The following is a 16,657-nucleotide window of genomic DNA, read 5'->3' on the forward strand; positions in this document are numbered from 1 at the left end:
CTAACATTGTTCAGTAATAATCTCAAATGATACTTTTTAAGACTTTAAAATCAACTAAAATTTGCTTGCTTGAAATACTCAATAGAGCTCTTAATGCTTGCCACGTGCATAAATAAAATTTAAAGGCTAGAGCCTTTCGCTCAAGCTTTCATTTAATTTTTTTCTCAGTTTTTTCTTGAATTTTTCTACATCACGATATCGATTATAAATATTTTAATAATTAGATTTGCTTGTTCAAAATACATAACATATATAAAAATTCAAAAATCATAATTTAAAGGCATAAGGAGTCAAACCGGTTTATACGATATGCAAGTTTCTATGATATTCTATTGTAAAATATTTTTCTAAAAGACTTGTGTGATTTTATTAAACTAGTCTTAGGGTACGCGCGTTGCGCGTGTACCCTATCTCAATAAATATAAATTTTCTTAAAATATTACATACATATTATATTATAAATTGTGTTTCACAAAAATTTCAAACTTGAAAAGGTAGATGAAAATCAAAAGCTTATATATATGAAAGAAATATTTTTCCCTATTTGCACATTAATTTTTCAAAATTTTCATTCATTTGAGTGTTACTCGGCCACTAAATACCAAACCACATAAAAAAAAACGAAAAATATAAGCAATTAAAAATAGAAGGGACAAAAGTATTCAAGAAAAATTAAGTCACATTAGAAGGAGATGCCTGCAAAAGAAGCATGAAGAAGCTTTATAAGTTCTTGTAAAAGTTAATAGAGTAGAAAAATACACGAGCAAAAATTTAGAATCCTCCTTTTAGAAATTTATTCATTATGAGATTCTCTTTGGGAAAATAATACGTTATATAGTTGCTTTACACAATTTAAATAAGGAAGCAAAATATAATTAAAATCTTACTCCATTTAAATTCCTAAATATGAGGAGTTCTTGCAAGATTCAAATAAGTAAAAATTTAATAACCAAACTTTTAGCTGATTTAAAAGTTCTAAATATTTAAAAGTTCACAAAAGAAAAAGAAAATTGCTTTGAAAAATAAAATTTACATTTGTCAAAGAAATAGAATTATAACTAAATTGCTTTAAACTGCCGTAAACCAAGTCCCTAAGCTAAATATTCAATAGTATTGTTCTATAATATATAAATGGTTATTAACTTTGCTTGATGGTCTTGGAGGTAATTATAAATGCATAATGCCCTTCAAAGCATCTAAGATTTGCATTTTTAAGTTTCTTTATCATATTTATGTTTTACGCTAACTACTCTTCAAATATACACAACATTAAGGGTCTTAGGGGGGAAAAAATATTTTTATGTGGTAAACCCTTAATTTAAATAAAAATTGATTCACAAATTTATAGTGACAATCATATCTCAATTTAATACGTCCATACACACAAGGAAAAGAGTTCAAATATAATTAAAGAAAAATAATTCTAGTTCAAATAAGGAAAGATTTAATAAGTACTGAAATTTTAGTTGATTTCAAAGTACTAAATTTTAGGAAAAAAATTAAATGATAACATTAAAAACTCAAAGTGCTAACTATTAGGAAAATATTAAATGCATATTCCTACATATTAGAAAATTAATTAAATGACTATTTTATCTAGTGTGAACTCTACTTTTAAAGGGTAAAAAAGGCGAAGGACATTTCGCTAAGGGCCTTCGTGCTTTTAATATAGTATAGATAGATTAAAGAAAACACAGAAAAGTTAAATTTGCTCCATAATCAAGAAGCGGAGGATTTCCATACTTTTTTTCTTAAAGTTATGTTACTTAATTAAGTAAAGGATTTATAGATTTTAAATTCCTAATCGATTTTAAAGTCCTAAATATAAGACTTTAGTTTAAATAAGGAAATACCAAATTTTGATTTATTTTAAAGTCTTAATTATTAGGAAAATAACAAATGACTATTTTGTCCAGAATAAACTCTACTTTTAAAGGGTGAAAAAGGCGAACGATATTTCGCTTAGGGTCTTCGTGCTTTTAATATAGTATAGATATAGATATAGATTAAGATTTTATCGGATCTAGTAAATAATTATATCCTTCAAACTTTACCAGCAAGATAAAGAATTAAAGAATAGTAAAGATCTCTCGAAAAAAGAAGATAGCAAAATCAACAGAACATCCAATAATTCAATGCAATAATTTTTCAACATCACTATTTCTGGGAGCTATTTACAAATGATCACTACTTCATTAAGCTCATATATTCTACTATTAAGGATTACATTAACCACTAAAATTAAGTAATTAACTAGCTTTTGCCAATAAGGATTACATTAGAGGCATTGAAATGGGATTCTGCATCTTTTTCAAAGACTTTATTTCTAAGCCTAAAGTCAAGTGCAGATCACCTGTGCAAACTCTTGTTCTAAATCTCTATTATGTCAAACAACTCCAATTCTAAAATAACAAACAAACAACATACTCCCTATGACTACCTTAAAACTGGAGTTGCTCTGAACTGCTTAATCCGCGTGCTAAATTGACCATTTTCAGTGATTAATTCCTATTCACAAACTACTTCTACCATGTAGATTTTGACAGTTGATCGATATCAACAGACACTATGCTTCTTCAGTAGAACTTGGTAGTGGTAGAGAAAGTAATTGAGCTCTACATCCCAAAGGAAGAATAGTTGCTCTACCACTGGATGTACGTTCGATTCCTGGATATAGTTCCCCTTTGGTCCGCTTGCTTTGTGATGTGAGACGACTTACTAATAGTTCCAATGCTTCTTTCATCCATCCGTTTTGACACAGCCTTCTTGCTTCGCATACATTCATCTGTAATTGGTTTTTCGACAGGCTAAACATCAGTAAATGCGAAGACGTGCTTTTATATTTCATAAGGAAACTATGTATTCTGGTCTAAGAGAGGTACCATGAGGTGACATGACACCTCCCTCAGACTAGAATATATATATATATGTATATATATGAAGAATGGATTGTTGCATACCCAAGTTCTTTCGCGAATCTCTTTCTCAGGCCAAGAGTCTAGTTGTTCTGTTACAAACAAAGGAAACATGTGCCCTTCATAGGCAGTGTCACCGGATTTGTTCTCGAAATACCATGTTCCCAGTTTACACTGCAGAAGTAAAGTTAAAACCACTTATCAGCAATGGAAACATATATGTTATCGCTATATCAAGATCAATGCCAACGAAACAGCAGACGTTATCGCATATTTCTAATCCAAAATGATCAGAACATCACATGTAATCATCAATCATTGCAATCAGGCGCTTAATATTTTGCAAGAATTTTGGAAGATCATAAGGTCCTTAACTCTACCACAGCTAGTATTCTGTCATTTATCTGATGCAATAGAACAAGTTAACACAAAAACTTTATGTTTCTTATTTTTCACCTTTTCACTTCAAAAGAAACATAAAAGGAACGGAAAGAGATCACGAGGGAGAACAAACCTCAACTTCACCTCGTACTCCAGCTTCCTCGACAGTCTCACGTTGTGCAGCATCTTCGATTGTTTCATCTTTTTCCCAACCTCCCTACGATAACAACAGACGTATTTGCATTTAGAACAGAGATTTTGCCTAATATAACAATCACAGAGAGTATCAAAATGAACTATATTTTACGAGTAAGTTTTGCAGCTATGTATCAGTATCTACCTTTGGAAATAACAACCCTTTCCCTTTTCTTTGCGGACTTATGAGAAGAACTTCGAACGCATCTTCATCTACCATTGATAGCTCGGTGAAATCTTTATATCGGTAAGGTATACATCTGAAGAAAAGACATGATCGCGGAAACAAATATAGTTAATAATTTTAACACAAAAAGGATATGTATCTTTCCACATGAGAATAAACCAACAAAGTCAAATCCACGTGATACAAGTAACATCTAGGCATAATCTTCAGAGTTTCAGACAATCAAGAATCTGCAACAGCTAATGTTAAATAATGTCCAAGTTCAGCAATAGGCTTTCACTGTTAGAATCTAGAAAAGAGTATCACATTATGTCTTAATTAATTTTTAATTAAGCATTTAAAGTAGGAAAATCAACAACAGAATGTCCTTTTCCCAGAGAAAAAAACAAGACATGTGATGAGTTGAAAACACTTTGCTTAACATCACATGACTTTCTGATTTTCTCCAAAAATATAAGAGAAGTCCGGTGCACAAAGCATCCCACATTCACTCTGGGATAGCCCGGTGCACTATGCTCTCGCTATGCGTGGGATCCGGGGAAGGGCCGGACCACAAGGGTCTATTGTACGCAGCCTTACCCTGCATTTCTGCAAGAGCCTGTTTCCACGGCTCGAACCTGTGACCTCATGGTCACATGACAGCAACTTTACCAGTTACGCCAAGGCTCCCTTTTATATAATTTGCATTGATGCACCTAAAATAAAAGAAAGTGTCAACTGGCTCTAAATTATTATACCGTGTCCAAATTGAAACAGCTTATGCAAACTGATTTCTACGAACACATAAAAAAAAAAAATTAAAAAAACCTTGGTAAAATTGAAAGGACAGATTGCATCCCAAAAGATCAAATCTTTTATACCTAATTTCTGTAAAATCAACACATTTCTACAAACAAAATGAAATAACAAACACCCTTCAGGATGATATAACACTCAAATTCATATACACCTCAAAAAGCCAATTCAAAGACCAATTGACAGTATTTTGTTTTTTCCCTAAAAGTCAACTCTCCACAATAAATAAATTTTAGGGGGAAAAAATCATGGTTAGCATTATTATTCAAAGAAGATTGTTCTAACCCAGAAATCTTCATAACCAAAAAAAAAAAATATCACAACTTAATAATTGACATAAAATGCAAGGGGCAATGAAGGGGTTTGGGTTGGGGGGAGGGGGGAAGTTGCAGGTCTTAGGAGGCACATGACATGACCAGAGGGATCGATCAACTGAACTCAATATTTTCGACACAAATATAGTTATGTGTAAAAAACTATAAAATTTCAACGAACATTATATTTTGAACCCATAATAGCAAAAGTATAACGAGTTCATCAAATTTAAATCTTGAATTTGCCTCTGTTAACGTACCCAACAACTTGGCGACGACCCTTGTTGTAACGTTGCAAATGCCGGCCGGAGCGTGATACAAGAACCACCATCTCCTTCAATTCCATTAATTCTTGCTTAAAAATGGAGTCTTTTTACTTCTTTCTGAACCAAAAAAACAAGAAATGGAGGAGAAAAAAGAATAAAACAAATGGACCCTTTTTGAAACCAAAGAAAATTAAGCAAATTACTAGGCTTAAAACATCAAAAACAGGGGGAAAGAAAACAAAGAAAAGGAATTTGAGATTTTTTTTTCCTTTTTTGTCTGTAGAAATGATTGGTTTTTGTTTGGTGGTTGAAAAACCGTTAACGATATGAATGAATGGCAAACTTCTTCAAAATGCTGGATTTTAACTGGTGCATTTTGGAGGCGGCACATGTGTGTGTCTTGATTGGCACGTGTGACCGGTTCATTCTAATGATCCGGTTTTGTTAACTTATACCGGTTTAATTATCGATGATTGAATTACTAAGGCCCACGCTCGTGGTATGGAGCGTGACTTTTTGAAATGAAATCTAAGTAAACCCCCTAATCAAGTGAACGTAAAGACCACGATGAAAAAAAAGAAAATTGTTTAAAATTTATTTCGATATTGTTCGAAATTTTAGGGTAGGGGTAAGATCTACGTACACATTACTCTTCTCAGACCCCACTTGTGAGATGTTGTTGTTGTTAATGTTCGAAATTGAGCAATTTTGTCCATTATTTCCACTGAACGATCTAGAAGATTGATCTCGAGTTTACTTGAAGTCAATAAGTTTTACTCAAATCTGTAATATAAATTAATAAATTTATTATTTTTTGTGATCTACTTTAATTGATTTTTTAACATTTTTTTGTAGCCTATAATATTTGACTTTTTCATCGAGAAAGAATTAATTTCCTTTTTTCAAAATTAATATTAGAGTAAAGAGTCTCAGAGTATCTGTTATATTTTTAATATACAGATTAAAGGTTAATATGGTTAATTTTATTGTTAATACTATTAAAAGGTGAATCTCTTAATATGTATGAAAACAACCAAAAAATCAACTAAAGTGGATCAGAGAAAGTAAATATCTATAAATATTTGACTGAAAACTCAATTATTGCTATAGTATTAACTTGAGCTAGTTGCTCTTTCCGCTCATTCATACTTTTGCCATAATTAAATCTTTTCGTATTTGATCTTACCATTTATGGAATTTCAACATGAAATAAATAGATTTTACGTGTCCAAATATTTTGAGTAAAAAATTCTAAGTTAACTCCTCAACTTTTCAATGCGAGTTTAAATTACGTTCAAATTGGATCTTCTTAACATAAGGAAGCTTCTATTATGTACTCTCTGCGGTCTAAAATAAGTAGTTTTTTTTGTTGTTTTTATACATAATAAGAAATTCACCTTTTAACATTAATTAGTAATTAAATTGACCATATTAACCTTTATTATCTCTTCACATAAACACTCCTAATACATACTCCAATATTAATTACTCCAAGGCAATGTAGGAAAAAAATAATTAATTCATTCTTGAAATCTGAAAAAATCATTTATTTTGGACCACAAGAAAAAAGCCAAAAAATCATTTATTTTGGATCGGAGGGAGTAGTGATTAAGGTGGTTTGGAATTTTACTATTAGATCATAAATTTAAATTGATTGTGATATTTTTACATCTAATTTTGCTTTTTACGAGAATGATAAAATAATATTTTGTTGCACCTTAAAGCATTTACTTTAAGAGGATAGATAAGATTATCGTTTTGGCAAATTATTTATTCCCCCTCCTTCACAATTCCCACAGTTTTCTTGGATAATATAGATATACTAAGGTCATAAAAAGTCATGTATATTCTTATATAATATAATTACATTTTTGTATTGTTTCATGATATACCAAGTTTTTATACATGTTAGTCTGTCACTATTGAAAAAGCAGTATAAAAGGTAATTAATGGGGTGATTGAGATCCCACAATTTTTAATAATAGTTGGATTTTCGTGAGAATAAAGAATTTATTGATATGTAATGATTTTCTTTTTTATTGAGCTTATCTGACATGAATTATGAATTATTAATGGTATTGTAAATTAAAAGAAATTATAAGAATTATCTGGAGAAGTTTCTATGTCAAATTAAAGTAGATGGGTCCTCTAGACTAGTGGGAAAATTAGAAAGAAACGTTAGAAAATTATTTTAATTAAAAAAAAACATGTTAAGAAAATTGGAACATAGTGAACATTAGTAAACAAATACGTATTAAATTACTAATGTCAAGTGCATGACATCATTGTTTTGTGTCATTATCTAAGAACGTCAATAAACTTTTCTAGATATATCATACTTATCTCACTCTCCAGAAAACTATAAAATGTAAAAGTCTATTTTCGTTAATAAACTAATTTAGATAGGACAAAACTTTTTTTTTTAAAAAAAAAGAAATATTTAAAATGAAAATTTTGAAGGAAAAAAAGAGAGTATGAAAGCTAGGTTTTAGTTTAACACTTATTTTAGGATGGACAACAATCATTAACGTAACCGAGTTATATTTTAACGCTCATTATAATATGGACAACAATTGTAACCTAATTTTTTTTCACTAATTAAAAAATGCTTTAATGATTAATAGAATATTCTTAATAATAATTAGATTTGGTTTGAAAATTTCAGAGAGACCGAATAAAGACACGCAGCCGAATCTAAATGTTTAGCAACCGAATAACCACGTTATTACTTATTACAAAATCATTAAACAAAAAATAATAAGTGTGAACTTGAAATTTAAGGATGTTTTAAATTTTCAATAATGTAAACCATGTTCCTTTTAATCACTTTATATTAATGCATGCAATATGATTATCTAGATTCTCTGTTTTAGGAATTTCAACCATGTGTTTATCTAGAAATAGTAATAGTGTATACAAGAAATAAGGGTGGTTGTGGAGCGGTGGACTCCTTCATTTTTAACCACATGTCTCCGACTAAAGCTTTGGGTATAGGACTTCTTGGCACGAATTACAATTTAATCAGGCCCTAATACGAGCTTGGACACAAATGAAAAAACCAAAAAAAGGTGTGTTTGAAAAAGATTTATAATGTGAAACCTTTCGGTACGAATGTAAATTTAGTCACACCCTAAAACAGGTGTTGAACACAAGGTGTGAAAACCAAAAAAAAAAAGGTGTATATGAAAAAAGATTCATAAAACTTAATTAGAAAAAATGCGTTATCGTGTAAGGTTGTATGAACTTTGAATATAAGGCTCGATAAATGACGGCAGTAACTCTTACTGTCCATAGTTGTATTTTAGTGGGTGGATCTGATATGAGAAGTTATAGGAAAGAGTATATTACAACAGTTTTAATTTGTGAATTTATATTATCGTGTGTTCTACATGCTAGATATTCTACCATTCTATATTTTTTGTCGAAAGTGTGTCTCTATGTTGTGCGGAGCTGAGTTAGTAGCTCAATATCGTGAACTGAATAGAAAAGGGTATTTGATCTCTCTTTTATGGATGTTTCCTTTTGTTAGGACAGTAAAAATCAGGTGTCATACGGAAGCTAGCAAAGCAAACCTTGAGCGACGATAAATCATACAACAAAGGAGAAATATACCAAAAGAGACACAAATATTTAACGTGGTTCGGTCAACTGACCTACGTCCACGTGCGGAGATGAGCAATCCACTATATAAAAAGAGAGTACAAAATATCGAGAGAACAACCTCACGAAGAGGCAAATACAAGTGACACATTAACACTTGTCCCGTAAAGTTCTCCCCCTAAACACTACTCTCAAGCCCCTATGGCTACATTGTAGATGCTACTGAATAAGAAGGACGGATCTTCAATTTATAGAACTTCAAACATTTTCCTACAAGAAAAAGGGCTAGCCAAATATAGGAGAATTATAATTTCCTTCTACAAAAAGGAAAACCCAATTAAGGTAATTATATTGCTCTTTCCTTCAACAAATAGGAAAATCAAATATGGTAAGAAAATTATGGCAAACACCTAACAATTCTCCCCCTTGGCCGGATTTTTCTGACAAAATAAACTTGATCCACCTTCTTCACATAGCCTTCAACAGGTTGCATCTCCAAATCTCCAACACAAAGTTTGTCTCAACGTGCGTAGCACACTGGTCAAATTCTCAGACAAAAATCACGATTATCGTCAAATATGTTGCGGCTAGAACTAAACCTGCCAAGATGAAACTGACATGGGAGAACCTGAGAATTGTGATGAAGCCATGCAAGATACTCACAAAGATCAGTGGATCGAAGCGATGGAAGATGAGATGAAGTCACTCCATGAGAATGACACATATGAGTTAGTGAAATTGCCGAAAGGTAAGAGAGCTTTATCTAACAAACGGATATTCAGAATAAAGCAAGATAATCATACCTCTGCGCCTAGATACAAGGCGAGGTTAGTTGCTAAAGGTTTTGGCCAGAAGAAGGGACTTGACTTTGATGAAATTTTCTCCCCTGTTGTGAAGATGTCTTCTATTCGTATGGTTCTAGGCTTAGCTACAAGTCTAGATTTAGAGGTTGAGCAGATGGATGTCAAGACTGCTTTTCTCCATGGTGATTTAGATGAGGATATTTATATGGAGCAACCTGAGGGCTTTGTAACTAAGGGAAAAGAAAATTATGTCTGCAAATTGAAAAAGAGCCTGTATGGATTGAAACAAGCTCCAAGGCAATGGTATTTGAAGTTTGAATCTGTCATAGAAGAACAAGGGTACAAGAAAACTTCTTCAGACCACTGTGTATTCTTCCAGAAGTTCTCTGATGATGATTTTATTATTTTATTGCTTTATGTGGTCGGCATGCTTATTGTTGGCAAGAATAAATCCAGAATTGTAGTCCTTAAGAAGCAGTTGAGTAAATCGTTTGCGATGAAGGACTTGGAGCCAACAAAGAAAATCTTGGGCATTCAAATCCACCGACACAGAGATAAAAATGAGTTATTTCTGTCCCAAAAGCAATACATTGAGAAGGTACTCAAGAGATTCAATATGACAGATGCAAAAGTGGTTAGTACTCATCTTGCTAAACACTTCAAATTGAGTATTAGTCAGAGTCCATCTACTGATGAAGAGAAAAAGGAGTTGTCTCGTATTCCTTACTCTTCTGTCATTGGTAGCTTGATATATGCTATGGTTTGCACTAGACAAGATATTGCACATGCCGTTGGTACTGCTAGTAGATTCCTTTCTAATCCTGGAAAAGAACATTGGGATGCAGTAAAATGGATATTAAGGTATTTGAAAGGTACTGCAGATTTAAAGTTGTGCTTTGGCAATGGCAAGCCTGAACTTGTTTATTACACAGACTCTGATTTAGGAGGCAATCTTGATAATTCAAGATCCACTTCCGGTTATTTGATCACTTTTGCAGGGGAAGCTGTTTCTTGGCAATCTAGATTGCAGAAGTGCAAAACTCTATCCACCACAGAAGACGAATATATTGTTGTCACAGAAGGTGCCAAAGAACTATTATGGATGAATGAGTTTATTAATGATCTTGGCTTTGAGCAGCCAAGGTACATCTTATTTTGTGATAATCAGAGTGCTATCTGTCTCACCAAGCACTCCACTTTTCATTCTAAGACCAAACATATAAATAGAAAGTATCATTGGATAAGAATGGCAGTGAAAGAGAAATTATTTGAGGTTGAGAAGATACACACAGATGAAAATTCTTCGTATATGCTGACAAAGGCGGTGGTTGCAGATAAACATGAATTTTGTAGAAAATTGGCAGGCATGAAGCCTGTCAATAGTTCCTCTACTTGAAGACACATTTATCCCCTTGGCTGGAGGGGAAGTTTGTTGGGCACATGCCCATATTGTCCAGCCAAAGGCCCAATGGCCTAATCCTATTCTCTTTTGGTTTCCATTCCGATTTGGAATTGGATTCGGTTTATTCCTATTTTGAGTGGGTTTTGGCTTTAAGAGAAAGCACCACTCATGATCTATAAATAGCACAACCTTGGAGAATTATTCTATGCTCATTGATACAAGTCTTTGAAAGACTTAAGCACATAAGAGTGGTTTTTGAGAGAGCTTTCGTCAAGAGAGAAGAGAGAAGAAAAATATTTGTTTTGCTGCAGATTTTTATTCCGACCAGCCAACTTCAAATCATGTTTTCTGATTCGTTAACCGTTGGATCGGGCTTAAATTTTGACTACGTGTTCATAACTTCTTGGTCTTAGATTTGAACGGTAAAGATCGGATTCGGAGGCTCGTAGTGTCTTATTTTGAGCCTCGAACAACAGCTTCATTTTTGTGGATTATACTCTTTCTTCAATTGATTTTGTTGCTCTTGTTGCTATTGTTGCTCCGTGTTTGGCACTTGTTGTATAGCCAATTTGGAGAACATTTGTAACTCTCTTATTGTTATAGTGGAGCTTTTTGGATCTTTGTGATCCCGTGGTTTTTACCTTCGATTTGAAGGGTTTTTCACGTTAAAATTTGGTGTTCTTTATCTTCTTTATTTTCGGGTTTGCCTCTTCCTCAACATAACACCTTTGTATCTGTCCTATTCGAGTTAACCCTCCCAAGTGGGCAAAGAGGTGGATCATCTAATCCTGAAATAAATTATCCCGACTATTTCAATCGTCTATATGTTTATTTAGTTAGATATTCGAATCATACAATTCTAAGGATTCCTAATGCCAATCCAAAACATTTTATCTCAGAAAATTTCGACTAAGAGACTAATTTAACGTGGAACTTAAGAACATTGGCCTAATAAATAAAATAAACAGTTAATTCTCTAGTGAAAAGGACAATTGATTTGTCTATTTAGATGTTGACGTAAATAAAATGATATAAATGATATAAAGTTCTTGAAACAATTGGCACAATTGATATTGGACACATCCAAAGACTCATTATATATACAAGAATATTTCTAAATGAAATGTGACCAAGTCTTCGTAAAATGATAAGAAAAAATTGAATGATCCAAACCAAGTTGGCTTTGATTCATTCCTTAAAAATAACACTTTAAACCAATTCTTATCCACTCATACTTTGAGAATTGTAGAAAGTTGTAAAAATGAAAAACTACACTACAAAGCACTAGACAACAAAAAGTAGATTATATAAAACCCTATAGTTTAGAAATTTGTAGTATTATTAATGCTGATTAGCTAAGCTGATATCATGGAAGAATTGGCCCACTTCTTGCTAAAGTTTTTTTCAGTCCGGTGCACTAAACTCCCGCTATGCGCTGGGTCCGAGAAAAGGTCGGATCACAAGAGTCTATTATACGCAGCATTATCCTGCATTTAATTTCCACAAGAGGATGTTTCTACAGCTTGAACTCGTGACCTCCTAATCACATGGCAGCAGTGGCGGAGCCACATTGAACCAAGGGGTGTCAAGCGACACCCTTTCGCCGGAAAGTTACATTATATTACTAGATAATTTTTTTTATTTTATGTATATTTACTATACGTTGATTCCCCTTGATTTTTTGATGTATCTAATTATTTATATTTTGACACTCCTTGATGAAAATTCTAGCTCTGTCACTGCATGGCAGTAACATTACCAATTACGCCAAGGCCTCCACTTCTTGCTAAAGTGTCTCCTAAAAAATTTGTTGAAACGACTAAGTGAATATTTTCATTACCACGAAGGGAGTGGGGTGAATAAAATTCCTTTTAGTGAGTGCGATGAATAAAATTCCTTTACTTTTAACCGGATTGAGTCATAGAGAAATTTCTAATAGAGAATGTTTCTTTTGTAGTGAGCCTTACGTAGCACGAATACGAACTAATTGGATACTAATTTTGAATATCATTTTCTCTTTATTGAACATTATGTAACGCAAATTCAAATTAATTGGATACTAATTCCAAATATAGATAAAAGTCTACGACATAATAATTTTGGTAACAATTATCCAATAAATAATTGACAAATGGACCGTCATTGACTTACCAAGTCTTCCTTCTTTGGACAAAAACACATTTAATTGCAAAATCAAAAACAATAAGTGAAATGGTCTTTTAGTTGTTTCTTTCATATCATTGAATTTGCCCCTTTTTCAGATTGGAAATTATCCAAAGGAAACGCATTTAAATTCCGCCCACAATTTCAGAAAATTCCAAAAATGCAAAAACAGTAAATTAGGTCTAAAATTTAAGAACCCCTTTCTTGTGTATGAACTAGGAAGCCTCCTAGCTCATAAAATGAGTGCTACTACTTTATTTTCTTTATTTTGGTTTCTCGATCTGGTATTCGGTATTCATAATGAAGGCCTAAATAAATTCGAACTCGTATCGAGAAGTCCTACATTGGGAGTAAAGCGCTCTCTAACAAAGACGAGTACTCCATATACAAGGCTCAAACGCGAATGAAGGAGTACTTACCCCCAGAGGCGAATCGAGGATTTAAGTGTTATGGGCTCAACTTTTAAGGATTTTAACATTGAACCTGTCGTCTTTTTAAAATTATGGGTTCATATCGCTATTTATTGCAATGTTAGTGAATTTTTACACACAAATTTATGCTTCACGTCAAATGTACTGGGTCAAGTTGAATCCGGTGCAGATACATGCATCCGCATCTACTTATCACTCCACCGCAATTATGTTTTCTAGTCCGAGTTTGGCGTTGCAAAAAAGATGAATGTTAGGAAATCAAATGGGGTGTGGCGAAATGAATAGGTTTTTTTCACTTTTACGTTTTGAGTTCGAACTCTGAAAATAAAAATAAAATCTTTTAATAGATCCCATGAGATGCAACTCTACGTAAACATGGCATGTATGCAAAGAAAGACATTACGAATAGAAATAAAAGACAACACGCATATATCTTTGAATATTTCTATTTTTAGTTAAATACAATTCGTATATATGTTAAATTATCTTCTAGTAACTAGTTCTAGAAATATGAGCCGTTTTCCATCCAAAACGACCATTGACTTTATGGATTTTAAAATATAAAAAAGAAAATAGAAGATATAAAAAACTAAAGAACTTCATAATAGGTTTTTCATAGGCGATCGTGAAACATGCATGGTCGGTGTCAAAATTGAAATCTTGTCTCTCTCGTTTACTTTGTTTATTTTAATTTAGAGAATCAAACTGCAATGTCGGTCATGTATCTTTGATTCATGCCACAAGATTAAGTCACGTCGCAAGTACTCCTTCGTTCTCAATCAGAAATCTCGAGTTTGAATTTCAAGTATGAAATCGTTTGTGTTAGAGAATATTTTAATTTCTATATGAAATTTTTTGAAGCGAACTCAATTAATCAGATACTAGTATAAATATCGTGCATCGTATGAAAAGAAAGGGGAGAATAGTAAATTTGAAAATAATTTTGCGTAAACTTACAATTCTATTCTTAATGAGAATTTTTTATAACCACACAAATACTTTGAGCCCCTTTTTGACTTGTTTAAGACTACAAATTTCAAAAGTTTTTATTTTTTCTTAAACTCCGTACCCAATCAAACATGTTCATATAAATTTGAACGGTCGGAGTAAAACTTTAAGTCATATGGTAGATTGGAGCCTAGACTTTAGGATATTTATTTGGACCTTTGATATTGAAATTTGAACTTCCCAACTATCTGCTCAATTAATTGCACATGTACTTGTATGGCTTTTCTCTTTTTCTTTAAATAATAAATAATAAATGTTTAAAGACTAGCTATGTTTAATTTTTGTATATGGGAAGTTGGTACTTCTCATAGGGTTCATTCACATTGGGATGGGTGCTTTAGTTAAAGCCTTGTTTTTAGGTTCGTCGACATTACCTGAGAAACCTCATGGAAAATTCTACCGACCCGTTTGGCCATAGATTTTATCAAAATATACTTGGATATTTTTTGGCAAATATATGTTTGGTTATAAATATTATCTACATTTTAAAAAATTCTTAAAATCGAAAATTCAAAGTTAGTTTTGGCCCAAAATATTATTATTATATTTTTTAAAAATTGCCCCAAATTTTTGTATTTTATAAAAAAAACTCATCATTTATTATTTTATAACAATATTGTTTCGTGTTTTCAGTCATCTGATAGTATATTATGTAGTTTATTACATAAATGATAATTTTGTATCAAACTTATTTATGTTCGGGATTATAGTTTGCGATAATATAATGAATGTTATTGATAAAGGTATTGATAAGTATTGTGATAGTTTTAGAACTTGTGAGTATAAGTCATGTTTCATTTTTTTTTTTAAAGTGAAATATATTTTGAAAACTTATGTCTAAACACATTTTCATCTTCAAACCAAACTTAACCCAAATCAAATTTTTTAAAACAAATTTGAGAATCTATGGTCAAACGCTAGGTACATTTCCTCAAAAAGCCAAACAAGATTTTGTTTTAATAATCAACGGTGTGTTTATAAGGCATAAAATGTTTTCTTATCACGTTAATTCTGTAATAGCCTAACAAATTTCACACGGGTAAACACGATCAATGCCAAATATATACAGATAACATAGACTTAATAACAAATTTTAAAGTTGAGCATGTCTAGGTCTAAAGCAAATAACAAGTAATACTCCTTCGTTCACTTTTACTTGTCCACTATGGACTTTATATAACCCTTAAAAATAATAAATAAAGTGCATAATTTAATGTGATACACATATTAATTGATACATATTTTTAGTGGTTTGAGAAAATAACTTGAAATTAGTAATTAATAATGTGGGTATAACAAGAAAAAAGAAATTATTTTCTCTTGATATGTTAAAAGTGAGTAAAAGTAAAAATCTATATTTAGAATACTGGATAAGTAAAAATAAACGGAGAGAGTAAGTAGGATGAACTATTACATTTTATATGAAAGAAACTTCGCGTGCAATCATAAACAATAATAAGATAAATTTTAAGGTGAACATCAAATTCTTAAGGAGGTGTTATATAACACTTTAGGTAAATTTTATATCAATAAGGTACAAAAAGATATATAAGGAAAGAAATTTTAAATATAGTGACACATTTTAAGGCGAGGTGAGATCAGGTCCAAAGTGGATAATATAACCCGTGGATAGAATAGTTATAACTGTGTGCAAAGTTTATAGTGGACAAGTAAAAATGAATGAAAGGAGTATAATTTACTATATAGTTGTCTTAAATTATTGAATATTTTAAAAATGTCTCATATTAAATGCGGGATAGTGATGTAAGGGAAAATAACTTACATCATAGATGAGCTAAATCGTTCTCCTCTACAATACTAACTCCTGTTTCCCATCACTTATTTCAAAACTCCAACACCATGACACATCACTTTCCTCTACTCTTATTATAAGATTATTTAATGCATATCTAGACAAATAAAAAGACATGAAAATGTTTTAAATCCACATACTGTGGCTGAATTCTATTGGCCAGGGACGAAAAAGTCTATAAAAATCTAGAACTCAAAATGGAAACGTTACATTTTCATCGTTTTCTCTATCATTTCACATTGGATTTAAGAGATTAACTACTATTTTTACCAAATCACCAATTTAAGAAGTGATCTAATCGTATAAATATATTTTATGCAATCAATGCATAGAACTTAAACTCCTTAAATATTTGTATTCCATGTTTTCAGAAAGGAAGTTACT

The 16,657-nt window shown here is 31.8% G+C and overlaps 1 protein-coding gene across 2 annotated transcripts; it reads right to left on the reverse strand.

Annotated features, from left to right (window-relative positions):
• Window positions 1-2,131: 2,131 nt before the first annotated feature.
• On the reverse strand, window positions 2,132-5,388 carry LOC107771197 (nudix hydrolase 17, mitochondrial-like). Of its 2 annotated transcripts, none has more exons than XM_016590539.2 (5): window positions 5,048-5,388; window positions 3,637-3,751; window positions 3,430-3,513; window positions 2,961-3,089; window positions 2,132-2,785 (listed from the first exon to the last, which is right to left on the reverse strand). In XM_016590539.2, exons 1-5 carry the CDS (start codon window positions 5,131-5,133, stop codon window positions 2,567-2,569), a joined length of 633 nt encoding a protein of 210 aa, XP_016446025.1. In that variant the 5' UTR covers window positions 5,134-5,388; the 3' UTR covers window positions 2,132-2,566. The 2 variants fall into 2 exon arrangements, with proteins under 2 accessions (XP_016446025.1, XP_075084641.1); XM_075228540.1 differs by having other exon boundaries at window positions 3,637-3,908; window positions 5,048-5,238.
• Window positions 5,389-16,657: the final 11,269 nt, after the last annotated feature.

This window comes from Nicotiana tabacum, chromosome 13 (assembly GCF_000715075.1).
Source record: "Nicotiana tabacum cultivar K326 chromosome 13, ASM71507v2, whole genome shotgun sequence".
NCBI lineage: Eukaryota > Viridiplantae > Streptophyta > Magnoliopsida > Solanales > Solanaceae > Nicotiana > Nicotiana tabacum.